Here is an 18,813-nt window from a genome sequence, read left to right as displayed (position 1 = left end):
ATTTAGATATATGGTTACTAAGTAGTTCTGTGTATTGGATATGGTGTGATTCGGCAATTCAGCCAGTCGTCCCTGAGAAATTGGCTGTGGATGGGTTAAGACTAATTACAACATATACTATAGGCCTAAAGGGGTAAACTTAATTGTAGAGTTGTTAACTTGTGTTATCTGTATTGTGGGTGTGGTCTGTATTAGAAAATGTGCTGAAACCCTTGTGTATGCACTATACGACTAGATATCATCTTTAACTTGTAGAATGGCAAGGATAATGAAATGCCTCCATCTGAGTGCTTCTCTCCTATTCATGATAATAGTTATGTGAGCATTAATTTATTCCGATAATCAATTTCAGTTTGGGGTTTTATAATATAAACAGGATGGTACTGCTACCTCATAAGTTAGAGGGCATTATACAGATAATGCCCTGACCAGTGGGTTTTCTACAATGGCAGCTTCCTTTGATCTGCCCATGCAAAGTGTTACATATGAGTAGTATGCACAAAATCAACATACATAAAAGAAAACTTCACCTTGACATCTTCTCAGTCCATTGTAATAATCCATATCAATTCTTTTCCCATCGTGACAACGAAGTGGTTTGCTGGTATGCACTACATCATCCCAGTCAATGTGTGGTTTATAACACCTTGTACAGGGCATGTATGGTGTAGGAGGATGAGATGCTTTCATGAATGTTTTAACCAATCCCAATAATTTGGCGTGAACAAATTCAATTAACTTCAACCTCTCTTGAAAGCCTACTGTACTGACTGCATCTTCTGGTGTAATAGATACTTCTGGTGTAATAGATACTACAATGTTCTCATGTCTGTCACACAATCCAATATAGCAGAATTGATCGTCACCTAGCATAAACTTAATCAGATGTCTCCTCAAGCTAAATTAAAATGCATATAAAGTTAATGAAACAGATGGCAGATCTTATGGAACTCACTTCTGTTCATGGTGTACGTAAAGGAGTTTTAAAATTCACTTATGCATGGAGTAAATGCCATTTGGTTCAACCTATTGTAGAGTACTAATGAGCGGAAAAGTGTATAATTTTGGAGTAATGTACACCCTTGATTTACACTAGCTCTCTCTGGCAAAATTTGGAAATTGATACCATTAATGGCAAAACTCTACGACAGTGAAAAAATTACGTTGTACAGAAGTATGTTAAAGTGCTAAATTGTGTGTGCCTGTTGTACTGCAGTGCATCGTTACTGCACAAGTGGAAGTAAATTCAAGAATATTTATCTAAGTGAGAATTCTACGTGCACAGAAGAGGACTCAAATTAAAATTTCACTTTTTAATATAATTTATGAAAATGATTTGCACTTTCTACTTAAGAAGCAGTAAATAATTGCCACAAATACAAGTACAATATAAAATTCCAGAATACACATTGCTTTACCTAACAAAATACTGGTACAGATCAATATAAACTTACAAACACAAATCCTCCCTTCTTTCAATATTTCTCTCAATGCAAAAAGTGAGTAGCTGATAAAATACCATTAAAGGGAGAAAATGTTCAGGAAATATGAAGTGGACTATACAAGCATACTTGTCTCCATGAGATGGAAGTGTGACTTCACTATTAGATAATTTCAAAGGCAAAATTGATGGAACGATAAACACTTTACCATCATTCACCGGTAAAGGAACCTCTTCTTCCAAGAAACGAGTATTTGTGTCAATTTGAGCTACAAGTTTAAAATGCTTTATGAGATTAATCACTTGTTCAGAAGTTAGTGAGACTCCAAAATGTTGCTGATGTTCATCAAACATTTGTGTCATGTGCACAATGAAATCTTCAAGTAAGATACCTTGTTTCTGTAAACGATCATATTGTTTATCATGACGACTAGCTGATATTTTATAAGGATGAGCTACAATAACGTACGATGTTAACTTTGTGAGCCACTGTGGGGAGAGCACTACCAAATTTTGTAACAACTCAGTGTCAGGAAAATGCAAAATTGTTCCTTTATTGTGGAAATATGTTAGAGCACCTTTAAATTCTTCACTTTGTATTGCAGCAGAGAACCCACTATCAATAGCAATAGCATGAAACTCTTCTGTAGTAATAACAGGCTTTTCTTGTTTGAACAGCTTTCTTTCCATGTCAAGGTAAATGAGTGGATGCTTCTTATCAAGAATATACTGAGCTGCTTGAATCAGTTCATGCTTAAGACGGTCTAGTTCATTCTTGTTTGGTACTTTGTTACTTATGAAAAAACAAAACTTCTCTAAAGCTTCCCTAAGACCACACTCAATGCCGGCCAAGTGTTGAGCAATATCATGTTCACGTAATATCTCAACCAATTGATCAATTATTTGTTGCCTTTTCTTTTTAATTGCCTCCTCATCCCCGATTTCATCAATATGGGTAGCTATGAAAAATGCGGTAGGTATAAATTTTGACTTTGCTTGAAGTGATTTGCCATCTTTACAACAACAAATTGAATGTAAAGTTTTCAGCCAATAGCAAACAGATTCACAGCCAGTAGTTTCTGGATTGATGGACTGCTCGGTGTATGGATCCTTGCATCTATCTCTGCATTTGCTGGGGGCATGTAAATCTTGAGAAGCATCAAATACTATGGCAATTACACTGCACTCTTTCAGGAACATGCAATGCAATCCATCATAAATGGATTGACCAGCAAAATCCCAGATAATGGTATCAATTCCATCATCACTTTCTGAGACAGCTACCTTTGCTTTTTTAAATTCAGCCTCAACTGATTTGGAAAGTTTAGGTAAATTTTCTAGAAGCTCCTGTGGGGTTTTAGTCTCATCAAAAGGATCTACTTGCTTGGTGAATATTGTGTTTACAGCTGTAGCACGTAGCTTACAATGATATGTTTTTCGCAGCTTTGATGGTATTTCAGTTTGTTTTACACGACACCAGTTAGAAGCACGTATTGTGCATACTTCTACATCTGCACCATGAGTGGCAAGGTTTTCTTTAAAATCATCGCCTAGGAGGGTTGCAACAAGACAAGTTTTACCAGAATTTTCTTGCCCAAGAATATATATTGAAAAACTAGAAGGATTGACCTTTCCCTTCGTTATTGCTACACGATACGCCAGCTCTTCTTGTATCATTTTTTGTTCTATTAAAGATAGGGAAAAGTAACATAACCACAGATGCAATATACATATGGAAATGGCTAAAACTGGTCAATATCATACAGTACGGGTAGTACTGCACTGTATATTAGGGACCATGGGCTTTCTTGCCCAAAAATTTCACCCAAAAACCAGTCTTATTTTTCCTTTATGACATGCAGCTTGTCAGTATTGGTTAAAAACCATGCAAGCCCAAATGTCTTCAGATTGACCCCAAACTCTCCCAATAAGTTTCTATGAAATTTAAATTTTTGTACTTAGCTGACTTTTATGCCTGTCCATCAACCACGGTACGTACAATATACACGCATCATGGACTTAACTTTGTTCTCCTTTTGTGTTCCAGTTCTTTTCACTGACAGTGCAAGGTGTCGATTCACAATATGGGTTTTTATCTTGCTTACCGCTAGTAGTCTCAACTGCAGAGTCACTCATTGTAGTGTGGTGCTTTGTCTGTACACTGACTGTCAATGGGTAAATATTTGCGTACTGAAAAAAAAATCGTAAAATATTTAAATGCTTTGTTCTTTGTGAAGGAAGGGTTTAATGATAAAAACTTGGATATCATCTTATTTGCCTACTCAAGAAGAGTTCAAAATTTTTTGTTTCATTGCAGTAGACTAAAGGATACATGAGTTACGGGTGTTTGTTTACATCACCTTGAAGCAATCATACACGATTGATCTTTCTTCACTGATTTTGTCTCTGTATGTAGTGAAGAAAGGTAATAGAAAGAAAAACTTACCCAGTAATGGACTCCCCTATTCACGGCAAACACAATGGTGTAAGTTGCAACTCTGTACTGCATTTTTTTTGTAAGTTACAGCCTTTTTTGAAAGCGCATGTAATATATTTTCCCAATACTTGCTGTACAAATTGATCTTTCTGTTGTGTTACTTTGTAGAGCTACAACTGCAAAAGTTGTTGACATGCAAGGTTAAAACTTGGCCAGAGCATACATTTGGCTAAGTAGACTATAAATATTCGATAATGAAGAATTTGAAAATGCATTATTATGCCGGGTTTTCGCAGATCTGGTCACAATTGATTGTTGGGACATGTGTTCAGACACAAAATTAATATTATGGCATACCTGCATAGCGCCATTGTTTCTTTTAATGTGGTATTAATGGTCATAATTATGTTATAAAAATAAACAAACTAGTAGAAGGAAAAATTACAAATAGGAAGTTTAAGTTGGATTAGCTAGGGATCAAAGAAAAAATGTATTGGTGAAACAAGTGAACAGCTAAAAATATAAACACAAGAGAGGTTGTACCAGCAGATATACTAATACACAATTAATAATTCAGTCTATATATGTGACCTAATTTTAGAAAACCGTAGATATCCACATAATTTTCAAAATGCATTTGAATTGTTCTTTGTTTTCTACAGAGCCAGAGGAATTGACTAGCTAAGTTTCAGCTTCATAAGTTAAGCAGTGTTGGAAATACAGTACTAGACAGCCAGACAAGCAAATAAATTGATATGTAGCTATAGAGAAAAGAATCTACAGGCTCTTACATAAATTATCATAACTTACTGATACAACAGCATACAGAATTGAATTTTGGCTCATTGTGTTCGCCATGAATTTGTGCATCCACCAAGGTATAGTTTTTGCCCCAGGTATAGTTTTTGCCCCGTGTTCGAGAAGGAAGGCAAATTCACAGAAAAACGATCGTCGGTAAATTCTTCCCTCACCACAACATAAACAAACGTCTGTAACTTTGAAATCCTTTAGATAAAACAAAGATGTTTGTACTCCCTATGAACAGGCCAACAAGATGATGCCAGGATTTATCATTTGGAAGCTTAACTCGCCCACCAGTGAGGCAATAAAAACTTGCATAATTTTTTTTTCTGGAGCTTGCGTCTAAAGAGTTCATCAAATTTTATTTTACTAAACTCAGCCCTAGGTGAATAATTGTTGGTTGATTTAGGTTGTTATTAGAGACTTGTTTACCATTTAGATAAGGATTTCATGGAATGTGTGAAGTTACATTATATATGGTAAGCGTAACCACAAACCATGGTATATCAGTTATATATCACAGCATGGTGCTTTTGATCTCCACCATAGGTGTAGTATGTTTAGGCATGTAGCTCTCAAACCACAAGTGAGTATGTATACACTTACCTACTCGCAGGTAGGCATATGTATACAGTGTATATAATACTCACCTGTGGTTTGGGGGTTACATGCCGAAATATACTACACCTGTGGCTGAGAACAAAAGCACTGCACTGTGGTATATAACTGATATACCACAGCAAATGGTGGTATGTAAGTGATATACCATTCTTTGTGGCTATGCTTACCACATATGATGTAGCTTCATGCACACATTCCACGAAATCCTTATCTAAGCAGTAAACAAGTCTCTAACAACAAGTGTCTAAGTCAACCAAAAAGTATTCACCTGAGCAAGGAGAAGGATTTCCAATGAACTCTTGTCTCCTTTACTAACTCTCGTCTCCTTCACTAATTGTGAGTAGAAGGGCGTGGCACTGCTAAAGAGTATAATATCTGATCCATCAGGGATTTCAAGTCTAACAAGCGCCTTAATCAACCAACAATCACTCACCTGAGCATTGTGAGCAAATAGGATTTTCGATGAACTCATCTCCTTCACAAATCGTGAGATGGGCATGGCACTACTAAAGAGTCCAAAACGTCAATAATTTCTACTGATTTCGATCTTCCACAGGTGCTGTTTGTACAGGTAATAGCATAGGTAGCAGTGAAATTTGGGATAAATACCACGAGTGTTGTATTGAAATTTACCATTTCCAATACAGCAAGAGTGGTATTTATCCCAAATTTCACTGCTACCCACGTTATTCCCAGTTAATACCATACTCACTGCATAAAGGCATGCTATTAGCATTGCTATGTACGCAATTTGTCACTATGTACTAAACACATGTCAACACTAATTGGCGCTACATTGTTAACATAAATTCTAGCCAATGAAATTGCAATTACAACTTTTTCACTGCTACCAGTGAAATACGAGATAAATTTCACTGCTACTATTGAAATTTTTGTATGGGCACTGAAACAGGTATGGTATTAATTCAAAAAAACGTGACCTAATTTGGATTGTGATGGAATCGAGTTTCATGCTCCTTCGGCAGCTCATAAGCTCCTATCAATACGCATGCTTGTGCGAACCAGACGGGTTTTTGCTGGACGGTTACATATTGCAATATTAGTAGTTATCAAGGCAATGTGCCAAAACAAAAATAACTGATATTTGTTTTTGAAGATATTGCCCACCCCTATCCTCTCACGAATCAGCCTTCTCAAAATAGTAGTGACAATCTAGGAGTGGGCAATATAAGCAATAAAATCGATACCTATACCAGAATGTCTGGTATCGAGAACTCTTATGAAGAATCAGAAATTTCAATACCTGGTGATCATGTGATGCTTTGTTAACATTGTTCATGCTAATGGCCACATGTTACAGATGCAAACACTAAAATGAAATGTTTCCGCCACTACTTACTATAATTTCCTCTGCCCTCAGGCAGTCGGGCATACATATCAGGCAAAGCCCTCATGCCCATGTTACAACTATTACATATACATGCAGGCACACTCACCTGATACATAGGTGAAAGAACTACAGAGCACTCATTTATACATCAGTATATTGTGATCGATAGTGGTTTTAATAGCTTGAGCAGTTACCTTATTCATACGTCATTAAGCCTGTAGCCTTAGCCATTATCGAGTTACACGTGTCTGAAGGTATCCAGTCGGTTACTCAGTCAGTAAAAAATTCCATAATTTAAAAAAAAAAAAAAATTCCAAAGCAACTTGCTGAAAGTGTTAGCTTGCTTGGGCTTAGTTTTACCTCACCAATACTGCTTCATTACTGTCAGGTGAAATTAAGGCTGGTTTTATTTCATGGGCAATGCCTATTCCTTTGTGGTCCCTACTATACAGTACGATAGTTATTGTATAGTAGGGACCACAAAGGAGTAGGCGTGGCCCACGGAATACTATCACTCAAAAACAGCCTTAATTTTCCCTGACGATGATGAAGCAGTATTGGTTAGGTAAAATTAAGCCCAAACAAACTTTCAGATCAACCTGAAACACTTTCAACAAGTTGCTACAGAATTTTAAAATAATTTATTTAACGGAATTTTCTACTGACTGATTGACTGACTGCCTGATGCCTTCAGACAAACGTAACTCGATAATGGCTAAGGCTACGGGCTTGATTTTTTCACTGTTCGACGTCGCTTTGGCCCAACTGGTGCCTTTCAGCATACCGCTGTACGTACAACGCATTCTTCATGGACTTACCAGTGTCCTCCTTTGTATCTCATTCATCTTTGCTGACAGTGAAAAGTGTCAATTTGGTGGTAGCACGTGATGGCTTCTCTTCATAACGGAAATTTCCCGTACTTTTTGTAGTGGCTATTTTGATTGCAGAGGTGCTTTTCGAACAGTTCTTGATTTGTACTGCTGTGTAACGAACAGGTTGAACATAGCAGACAATGAAGTGTAATGGATACTTCACTCTTCAGATGACAATTAATATAACTAGGGTGCACACCATTTCTTTCTTTTAGTATATGCGTGGATTGCAGAGGTGCTTATCGAACAGTTCTTGATCTGAAATGCAGTGTAATGGGTTGAACATAGCTGACAACGAAGCGTAATGGATAATTCACTTTAGATACAATAATTGATATAGCTGGGTTGCGTGGCGCCATTTCAGATGTGGTATGTGTGGGTTCACCTGTCATAATGATTATTTACAAAAAAAAGTTAACAAACAAATACACAAAAAATTTGGAATTTTCAACTAGAGTAGGGACCATAGCACATCAATAAAAGTACTGAAACAAGTTAGAGTAGGCACGATATTAAATCACAGTAAAACAATAAGAAGTGTTATATCCCTACTGTGCATTTCTGTTATGGTATCTTGAGCACAGTAGAGATATAACACTTCTTATTGTTTTACTGTGATTTAATATCATGCCTACTCTAACTTGTTTCAGTGCTTTTTATTGATGTGTTATGGTCCCTACTCTAGTTGAAAATTCCTGTGTACTTGTACAGTACTATCATACTGTATGATGTTACAGAAAGTACACAAACAAGTATAAAAAAATTAGGAATTTTAATTTTGATTAGGGATCATAGAAGTAAAAGTAGGGAAACAAGGGAGGTCGCCTACACCTGCAGATATACTAGACATTTAATCCTTAATTCAATCGCAGGTATAGAACTTAAAATTTCAATTTTTTTACTTGTATATTTTACACACAATAGTAAGTAGTTATGCAAATAATACACAACAACAAGTGTATATATATGTACCTGTGCTAGGTGATGGTATCATTTGTTGATTTGAGGTGTCCTGGCCAATCACCTGATCTATCATTGAACCGATTCTCCTTCTTGTCTCCTACATATATACAATAACGCAACTGGTATACTGAAATATTACAATGTCCATCTCTTTACCATACCACATTTAAGAAGTGAATTTAAGAAGTATACATACAAATGCAGTGTAGTACTGTTTAGTAGTAGGGTGCCCCATATAATTAATGCAGCTTGGCGTTTACCAAAATGATGCCATTAACCATCATACAGCAAGTAAATCCTATAGCCTTAGTACATCGCATCTAACATTAAGAACAAGAAAACACTTATAGAAGGCTGAATATTAAAATTGCTGATTTTTGGTTTGCCTTCTTGCATATGCCTACCTACCAGGCTGACCACATTCACAAGGCTGGAGGTCAAACAAAACAGCACAGTCACCATTTCAGGCCACAACAACAAAAACTCATGTGTGTCATGTGCCTTTCTGTAGAGGTGTTATGGCATGTTCTAGGGTATGGCACTATTATTTTATTAGCCAAGCTTAGCTGCTACCGATACTACCTGGGATACTACATTTCATTAAGCACCTCAAACAGTTTCATGATGTCTAATTACGCTCCTTCAAGGAATGCATTGGTATGGTTTCCTAGCATGAAGAAGACAACCATTTAATTGAAGATAAAGGGAATAGCAAAGCACAGAAGGCAAACATTCGTAGTAACCACAAAAGGTACATCCCACCCTGAGTTTGTTGTTGAGTAAAATGGTGGCCATGTACTGCTTCATTTGGCTTCTAGCCAACTGTGGTCAGGCAAGCAGTGAGGCAGGCAGACTAAATTACAGGTTTTTAAAACCCTATATCCAGACACCTGTAAGAGTTTTCTTGTTTTCGAATGCTGTACTTGATGTTGAAAGGGGTAACACTATTCCATAAAATGGTTTTCATCGCATATGATATTTTTATGATGCTTTTTAGACACAGCTACTTCAGTGGCGGTTGTCACCTAAGGGGGGTACCCTATTAAACAGTACTACCAATTATTCTGGCATGATACATATGAAGTTCATATATCATACTTCAGTATAATAGAGCAAAGCAAAGAAAATCAAACAAGTATCAGCTATGTAATACCCTTGTAATTTGACCCTGACATATATCTACATTTGTAGATCTGCTGTAGGATTATCAAATAGCAGTTAGTTATTGTCAATGTGCTGCTAGCATTTGTACATGTTTGTAGTGGAGACGTAAAATAGAAGACTTTAAATGCACTATATAATACAGGGTTGTGCCCAGGAATTCCAGAGTGATGACCTAAAGTTAACATGAACTGATATGTTGAGTGTTTTATTGTTTTAAGTATGTTACACATACATCAGTGATATAAGTAAGAATTGTACTGCTGAGGTACTTGTCGGACTTTGGAGGTACTAGTCTCTTTGAACCACTACCGACCAGTGTGAGCAGAACCCTGATAATAGTGTTAGTGTGTGATCTAATCAACAACAGATAGTACACCTTGTTTCCAGTAATTCATAGGACAACATGCACTAGCTACTGTAATATGTGGTAACCCACTACTGCAAAACTTACAACTATGCTTGAAAGAGTGCACTCTAAATTTGTGAAAAGATTACCACTGCCATTTCATTCTATGCTTCCTTATGGTTTAACAGAACGTCAAAGATGTCATCAAGCTATACAGATTTTTAAGTCCATAATCAAATGTCACCTTCGCAATATATTTTCTTACTCAAAGGATATTACAGGGTATGTCACTTGTAAAATAAACAAATTATTTGTTCCAAGAATAAATAATCATTTTAGGAAAATGTAGCTTCATTTTTAGGGGAGCTAGTTTATGGAATTCTTAAACTTTGCCACCAGCTGTGACCTATAGGCAGTTAACTTGTCATCATCTAAAAATTGTATAGTAATTTAAGTACGCATGTAGCTAGTGTATATTTGCATTTGTCACTTTTGTTGCGTGCTTGTGTATTTATAAATGATATGTATGTTGTTTTTAGAAAAGGCAAAATATTACAATTACAACAAACTGGATCATGCATTATGTTACATTGCACTGAACACAGTAAATGATTACCTCATCAAATTGCGAAGTATCCATGTGAGCTTTCTTAACAAAATAATGGACAATTCCACTACAGCCTCTGTCTACTGCTAGTTCTATTGGTGTCTTGTTATCCTAGGCAATAGATTACAATACATCACATGATTCATCTAATTAGGATATACATACTAATCCAACAAACTTCACTATACACGTGTAGTGTATCGTGTTTTATGTTTATGGCTCCACACATCTCACATAGTTGGATACACTTAGTGATACAAAAAACTAGAGAACACGGTGTCACTCAGAGCTGGTCTACTGAACAAAAAAGGAACAAGATATATTATATCCCAATAAAGCCATACATTATAGGATTTATTGGAACTATATGATAGTTGTTGCCCAAACAATAACTTCAGAAAAAAAGAAGTCATTGTAAACAGCATAATGCAGCAAACCAATACACAATGTTGGCAATTAAAGCCATATAGATAAAATACCACAACCTTTTGATACAAGTCAATTATATCACATCATTCATAGAGTATCGTAGTTATTAACACTTGTCCTCGGACTTGGGTCAATAACTAAGATATTCTACTCCTGCTGTGACAAGGGTGGATCCAGACTTATGGAAAAGGGTTGGGGGGAGGGGGGATGGTTAAAATGAACTGAGGCACTACATTATCTGGTTTGGTAAGGTGAGACAAAAAAAAAAAGATCACAGCCAGCTGACAATATTAGCTGTCCACCTCACCAACTACACATTTATAGCTGATAAAGTACATAAAAATCCTTACATAGCTCGCTACACACTGCTCTAATACTGTGACTGCTTTATTAGAGTGACTACTCTATTAGAGTATCTCGATCTTGGTATATATATACTAAAAAATTTTGGAGGGGGGTCAAGAGCCCCCTTTGACCCCCTGTATCCATCTCTGTGCTGTGATATAACTGAGAGAGAATTCTAAGCAACTGCAGACAAGAATAATATCAAAATCTAGTTTCAAGTTCAACATGCTTATGTACATACATAACAACTCCACCCTGCATAGGTGGAATATCTGGTAAACAGTGAATAGCTTGTGTAATAGAATTGGATATGAATATTATGTGTATCAGTATAATGAATATAGTGCATTGCAATTGGGTAGAAGGTATTCCAGAACTTGCACTGGAACAAGTCACCCCAACCTGTTAGGGAAAACAGAATTCTAGGAACAAAAAGTAGGAACAGGAACAACTGATAAATCATTGAATGAGAACAACAGAAAATGTGGTCATCACGTCCCTATACAAATAATTATATAAAGCACATTGCTTCTTTGCTGAATTGTTTTATCCCTTTGCTATACAATTAAAACACTCTAATAGAGCAGTTACTTGCATTGCAGACTCTATAAGAGCAGTCTTGTTTATAACTATCCTGCATTGAAAACCTACATGAATTTGATAGACTAGATTAGGTATACAGAACTGAGTCAATACTGTTGACTTGGATGACCCGCTGACCCGGATTTGACATTAAAGTGAGGCGTGCGCCTACTGCTACATTTTGAGTGTGACTAGCACGTTAAGCATGAGGGTGTCTATACAACAATGTTAATCAGTTTGCAAAAAGCAAGATACGTTTCCTGCAAGTAGGTGTGGCTTTGCACATAACTAACACACCATAATTTTAAAAAGTATGACTCATTCCTGATATAAAGTGGGCATGGCTCACGAAAGAAACTGGCTTTGATCTATCTCATACAATAAAAATCGATTGGTGGACGTGGCTCCACATAAGCCTGCAGGCAGCTATGAGCATGGTTTCATGCATACTTTTAGACTTTAACATCACCGATAAATGGGCGTGGCTGCACGTATGGTTGCAGACAGTCATTTGATAAGTGGGTGTGGTTCACAAAAGAAGCTGAGTTACATCAGGACTTGACTATAACACGTTTATACACTTCTGTACCATCCAACTAAACAATTTGCTTCGCACATGATCCAATCCGGGTCAGACCCAGATAATTTTTAAAGTGGGTCTGACCCAAATGACCTAGACAAAATGTGACCCGGTTGACCCAACCCGGTTTCAATGCTGATACAGACTAGCTAAGTTTATCAACACTGAAAACTAAAAATAAAACACTAGCTGCTAGCTACTACTTGAAACCATTAACATATTATCCAACTATTAAAACATCGAGAGATTTACATGCCTTAGCGCAAGGCAAGTAATGAACTTGTGCTAAGACATGTAAATTGCAGACACAATAGTGCAAGGCAGTGACACAATAGCACAAGGCATGCAGATTTACATGCCTTGCGCTATGGTGTCACTCCAGTTTTGAACTTTCTGTATGTCTTTCTTTTTATGTATTTGTACCTGTGTTTGACTACAATGGAAATACATGATGTAAGGTGTTGTGTAATGAAGTAATGATGTAATGTGGTAAAGGTTGCTATGAATTCCAATATGTGACAGGCCATGAATACCGTGTGTGAATAACTCAGAACACCACACCACTGCTGGAGAGTAGCCTTACAAAGGAAGTGTTATTTTAGACAATCTGCAGTGACACAATACTAAACCTAGAACAAACTTCTGAAATTTGAACACCGGCGTACTTGTGCTTGCCAGTTATGAAAGTGTACGTGTACAGTATCTAAAACTGTTTTGTGGTGTTACCTTTGACTTGTGGGTTGCATGAAACTCAGTACAAAATACCTGTTTTCCTGTTTTACCAGCGTTGAAACCGGGTCACTACTGCTGACCCGGATGACCCACTGACCCGGATAGCAATCCGGGTCAGACCCGGATGTGACCCGGATTAAATTAAGCCGAGGCGCGCGATAAGAGCTATGTTTCGGGTACTCTCGAGCAAGCGAGACTACGTTTCGAGCGTTCGATTCGTGTTGAGTAAACAAGTAGTTATGTGATAACTAAGCCGGTAAGTTTATAATTTAAAATCAGTCAGTGGGTTTGTTTCCACGTAGCTTCTGTGAGTTTACAGACAGCAATTGGGTGTGGCTTCATACATACTTAGTATTTCAATTTCCCAATATATTAAAATGGGTGTGGCTCACAAAAGTACTTATCCTGCTGCAAGACTAGACCTAGACTATATACAACTCATACATTAATCGATTAGTGGGCATGGCTGCAAGTAAGCTTGCAGACAGAAACGGACACAGTTTCATGCTACAGACTGCACTTAATAAATGGGCGTGGCTGAGCGTATGTTTGTAACACGATAAGTGGGCGTGGCTCACGAAAGAGCTACGCGACTAGCGTTTATAGGTTCCACGTTGTCAAACGATCAATTTCGTTTCTCACGTGATCCAATCCGGGTCAGACCCGGATAATTTGTAAACCGGGTCAGACCCGGATGACCCGGAGAAAATGTGACCCGGTTGACCCGGATGACCCGACCCGGTTTCAACGCTGTGTTGTACTTAATTAGACATGGTGTGCACATTATGTTACACAGTGCATACATTACGATATGACATTGTTACAGTACTTTTGGCACTAGACCGTGCATTACCTTGGCACATCAGTCAAATTAGAAAATATTTTAATTGGGTAAAGTATAATTGTGATAACTGCAGTGAAACATTTGAGTACACAATACAGTGTGAGCATTGTATATCATTGTTTTGTATTGCATGCAATAGCTAAGTTGTCTCAAGGTGTGTTTTGCAAAATTGACATGCAGGGCCATAATTATTAAGTATTCACTGGTTCTGTGCCAGCTAAGATGAGCTGGTTATGAGTTATGTCAACAAATCTTGTGGTAGCTTGGTAAACAAGGTTGTTGCTGGATAGTGCCATGGGTCAGTAAACATTCAATAAAGATCTCACTTACGCAAGTCAATTTCAAAATTTTAAATTGCCCATCATGATCATTAAAATATATCCCATTCCGCCACAATCAGTACATTAGGGCTCAATGATTAGCCGAATATTCGGATTAATATTCGTTTGCATTGCAGCCGAATAATAAAATTAACAAACGATTATCCGCACATGATCATTATATGGTGGCATGTGATTAGCTGTCAGAAGCAGAAGACAATTCTAATGAAAGTAACAAAAAGGAAAGGACTATGGTGATAACATTAGGCAGCCACTAATTGGTGAGATGTACTAATTTCACGGTGAATTGCCATAAGTGCAAGACTTCGTACGGATTTGTGGCTTACTCCAGGTACTTCTACTTTGTTATAAACACTTTCTATCACAATATCGCTGTGATAATCCTTTCAGAAAGTGCACACTGGTATCTCTTCTTCTCAGTAAGTTATTCATACAAAGCCACAAACCTGTTTGTGGTTATTTGTAGGCTTCTTGGTAGTGGCCGCCTTAATTACTGAATTGCATTCATAGCAATGAAACCTTACACCAATTATTTGACTAATCTTGTAAGAGCTGAGCAAATATTCGAATACAGTAAACCACTATTTCGTTTGAGCCCTACAGTACATGTAGTGTGGCAACTGCAGGATGCTTGTCAAGCTGGAGTTGCAATGAGTAGCTAGACTAAGGACAACACTATGAACAGTCATAGGACCTCCTCATGGAGCCACTCCAGCAAAAAAAAAACATACTGCTGAATACCCCATCACATGACCTCTTATTCAAAAGCTGCAGGTAAAGTTTCCAAAGCTTATATAATAGGACCTGGCAGTTAGCTACACTTCTCTTCATGTTTAAAATGTTTATGGTTTCAATGGAATAGCTAGCTTTCATTGTTGACAGCATAGTTAGTCTACATACTTAATCTAGTCCATCAACAGGTCTCAGTGCAGGTTGCTGTCTGGTGAGATAATTGACAAAACTTTCTTGGCTGATCTATTAAAATGTTTTTATTGTTTTAATCGTTAAACCCACATGCGCCGATAAATCAGGATTGACACATCGCTGTAAGAAAAGCGCTGTAACTTGCAAACTGTTCTTACTATGGCTACGTAATCAACACCATTTTATTAAACAAGGATTAAACTGATATCTAGGGATTTGCCCTAACACGAAAGCATGGGGTCAAAACTCACCCTGAAACTATTGTTACACAAAATAAGTATGCAAACCCCTTACATACCTACTTTATCAGATTCATGTGAAATAAACACGAAGCGATTTTCTATTCAATGGTGAATCACATCATATATAGCTTATGTGATTTAATTAATTGTTAATATGGCTGCCGTCACAAGTATTGAGAAATAACGGAAAACCAAGCCACCATTTTCCATCGCTCCACAACAAGTAAGCCTCTGTTGTTACAGTGGTTATTTAAACTTCCTCTAAAAGCCCAATGAATAAACTTTCTGTTGGTATATAGCTTTAGGCTAATAGTTAGGCTAGTCTAGCTAGACAGACCATTTTAAATGGTTGTGTGTAATCACATATTCTTTAAAATTACTTGCGGGTTTAAAGGTTAAGGATCCAACAACACTGCAAAGAAGAACTGTATATTGACATGATGATGTATATCAACCATTGGTCATTCCTGTTCTCACTTTCTGTTCCCCATCCCATTCCCATTCCCATTTTCCTAAAATTCTACTTATCCAGCTTGTTACATTTTCCTGTAGCCCATGTAAAATTTCTATACATATTTATAATACACACGAGGCACACCCTGCCCATGCATAACACGTAGTTAACAGTCACTGTATATAAGTTGTACTTGTAGCCTTAGGATAAAAGTCACATGATATGTAGTGTGGCAGCTGTAGTATTCTTGTCAAGCTGGAGTTCCAATGAGGAGCTAGACTAAGTATAACACTATTACAGTCATAGGACCTCCTCATGGAGTCGCTCCAGCAAGAAAAGCATACTAGTGAATACCCCATCACATGACCTCTTATCCAGAAGTTGCAGGTGCAGTTTCCAAAGTTCATAATAGGCCCTAGAAATCTCTTCATGTTAAAATTTTATTGTTGATAGCTTAGTTACAAGTGTAGCCTATGTCCATCAACAGGTTTCAATGTAGGTTGTTGTCTGGTGGGATAATAAAACTTTCTTGACTGTTCTATTAGAATGTTTTTATTGTTTAGCAGAAGGATCAATAACACTGCAAAGAAGCATTATTCAAGCTGTATATTGACATGATGACGTATATCAGCCATCTTTCATTAATTGGTTGTTAACCTTCTCACTTTCTGTTCCCCATTTTCAATTATATATATATCTGACCTGTTACATTTGTCCGTAGCTTGTTTAAAGGATCCTGTCAATTTTTTGGGTGGAACACAACAAGAACAAAAGAACACAGTGTCTAACAGTTGTAACAAATAAATGCTAAGTACATATTGCAGAATAAAACAAATAAATTTTGGCATAAAACCTTGAATATTATATAGTTGTTTTGTTCTTATTATATTCCACCTAAAAACTATAAGCTGATGTTACTGAACTGGTTACTGTTAACAAGATAGTGAGTCAACTATCTTCTTTATTACTCTTGTTAATACTAACCTTATCCATAGCATTAAGATCAGCTCCTTTGGTAACAAGAAATTCCACAACAGCTTCTTTACGAAACCTTGCGGCCAAATGCAAAGGTGTTTGTTTGTCCTGCAGAAAAAGCAATTAAATGGCTTCACCACATCTTCATACAATTTGCGTAAATATCTACATCATATCACCACTATGATTATCCTAACACTGTTTGTGATGATACATATTTAGTGCATACTTGCATAAACTACGATAGATCATCATTTTCACTCACACACACACACACACACACACACACACACACAACAAACACACACATGTGTACACACTTACACAACTCCACATACACACACGCGCGTGCGCACATGTACACGCATGCAAGCACACACACACACACACACACACACACACACACACACACAACAAACACACACGTGTACGCACTTACACAATTCCACATACACACACGCACGCACACGCACACGCATGCAAGCACACACACATCACACACACACACACACACACACACACACACGCACACACACACACACACACACACAACAAACACACACATGTGTACACACTTACACAACTCCACATACACACACGCGCGTGCGCACATGTACACGCATGCAAGCACACACACACACACACACACACACACACACACACACACACACACACACACAACAAACACACACGTGTACGCACTTACACAACTCCACATACACACACGCACGCACGCACACGCACACGCATGCAAGCACACACACATCACACACACACACACACGCACGCACACACACACACACACACACAACAAACACACACATGTGTACACACTTACACAACTCCACATACACACACGCGCGTGCGCACATGTACACGCATGCAAGCACACACACACACACACACACACACACACACACACACACACACACACACACACACACACACACACACACACACACACACACACACACACACATTCACACATACATGCACACAAAACGCACACAACAAAATGCACATACCAACAGTATATGGCAAGACCTAAACTGCTCAACTCTATGAAAATCAATCATCAACTGATTAAATTTATTTAACCAGTAAAATGTTCCAGAACAGTATTTTAGAAAACTGTATAGTGTTATGTACCCGTCACCAAATGATTTACACAAATTGCCTCATGCACAATCCCACAATCATTGCCAATGCTGTGCAGCAGAGATGATAAGAGAATTTGCAAACCACAAAATACATGGAGAATAATTAAATACAAGAATAAGAAAGCTTGAAATTTTACTAATCAATAACAGTATGTACCATGAAGCCATGTATAATACAAAGGCAAAATTCTAGGTACACATCTTGCTGGTCATGGTACATTCAAACAAACCATAACAGGCTATGTGGTACATTGTAAATGTAGTGATGTCACTGGCTTCTGGCCAAAGTCAATTATGATAATTAATTACTACTCATGTTAAGGTTATCACAACCAGGAGCTTATAAGCGTCGAAGGCGTGAAGGAGCGTGATACTAGTGGTTCCAACATTTGACTAATTACTTAAACCTCAGTCCATGTAGGGCATTCATCCTATATTCACTGCTACTCAGTGGTTTATTGCATCATCACTTTTAATTTTCAAAGGAAGCCATGATGAGTCTAAGTACTTGTGTGCTATTTGTAAACTAAAAGAGACTGAACAACTCTTCAAGTAACAATGAACTAAGTAGCCATATGTTTTGTAAGCTCTCATATGCTGTG

General features: G+C 37.4%; 2 protein-coding genes across 5 annotated transcripts in view; one reads left to right on the top strand and one right to left on the bottom strand.

Moving 5' to 3' along the window:
- Window positions 1-18,813, top strand: part of LOC136236549 (UBX domain-containing protein 1-like) — a 224,576-nt gene that overhangs the window by 38,703 nt on the left and 167,060 nt on the right. The gene's annotated exons all lie outside the window — the stretch shown is intronic.
- The window catches only part of LOC136236535 (uncharacterized), a 107,915-nt gene that overhangs the window by 7,234 nt on the left and 81,868 nt on the right, over window positions 1-18,813 (bottom strand). For 2 of the 4 annotated variants that reach the window (XM_066026716.1, XM_066026717.1), the window contains 5 exons: window positions 17,061-17,159; window positions 10,613-10,714; window positions 8,496-8,583; window positions 1,455-3,126; window positions 531-898 (listed from right to left, as the gene is read on the bottom strand). In XM_066026716.1, the coding sequence (XP_065882788.1) occupies window positions 531-898; window positions 1,455-3,126; window positions 8,496-8,583; window positions 10,613-10,714; window positions 17,061-17,159 (2,329 nt within the window). The remainder of the gene's footprint in view (window positions 1-530; window positions 899-1,454; window positions 3,127-8,495; window positions 8,584-10,612; window positions 10,715-17,060; window positions 17,160-18,813) is intronic. The other 2 variants (XM_066026718.1, XM_066026719.1) reach the window with 1 other exon arrangement.

Source organism: Dysidea avara, chromosome 10 (assembly GCF_963678975.1).
Source record: "Dysidea avara chromosome 10, odDysAvar1.4, whole genome shotgun sequence".
In the NCBI taxonomy this organism is placed as follows: Eukaryota; Metazoa; Porifera; class Demospongiae; order Dictyoceratida; family Dysideidae; genus Dysidea; species Dysidea avara.
Note: the sequence above shows the minus strand (reverse complement) of the source record. Positions and strands in the feature narration are given on the sequence as shown.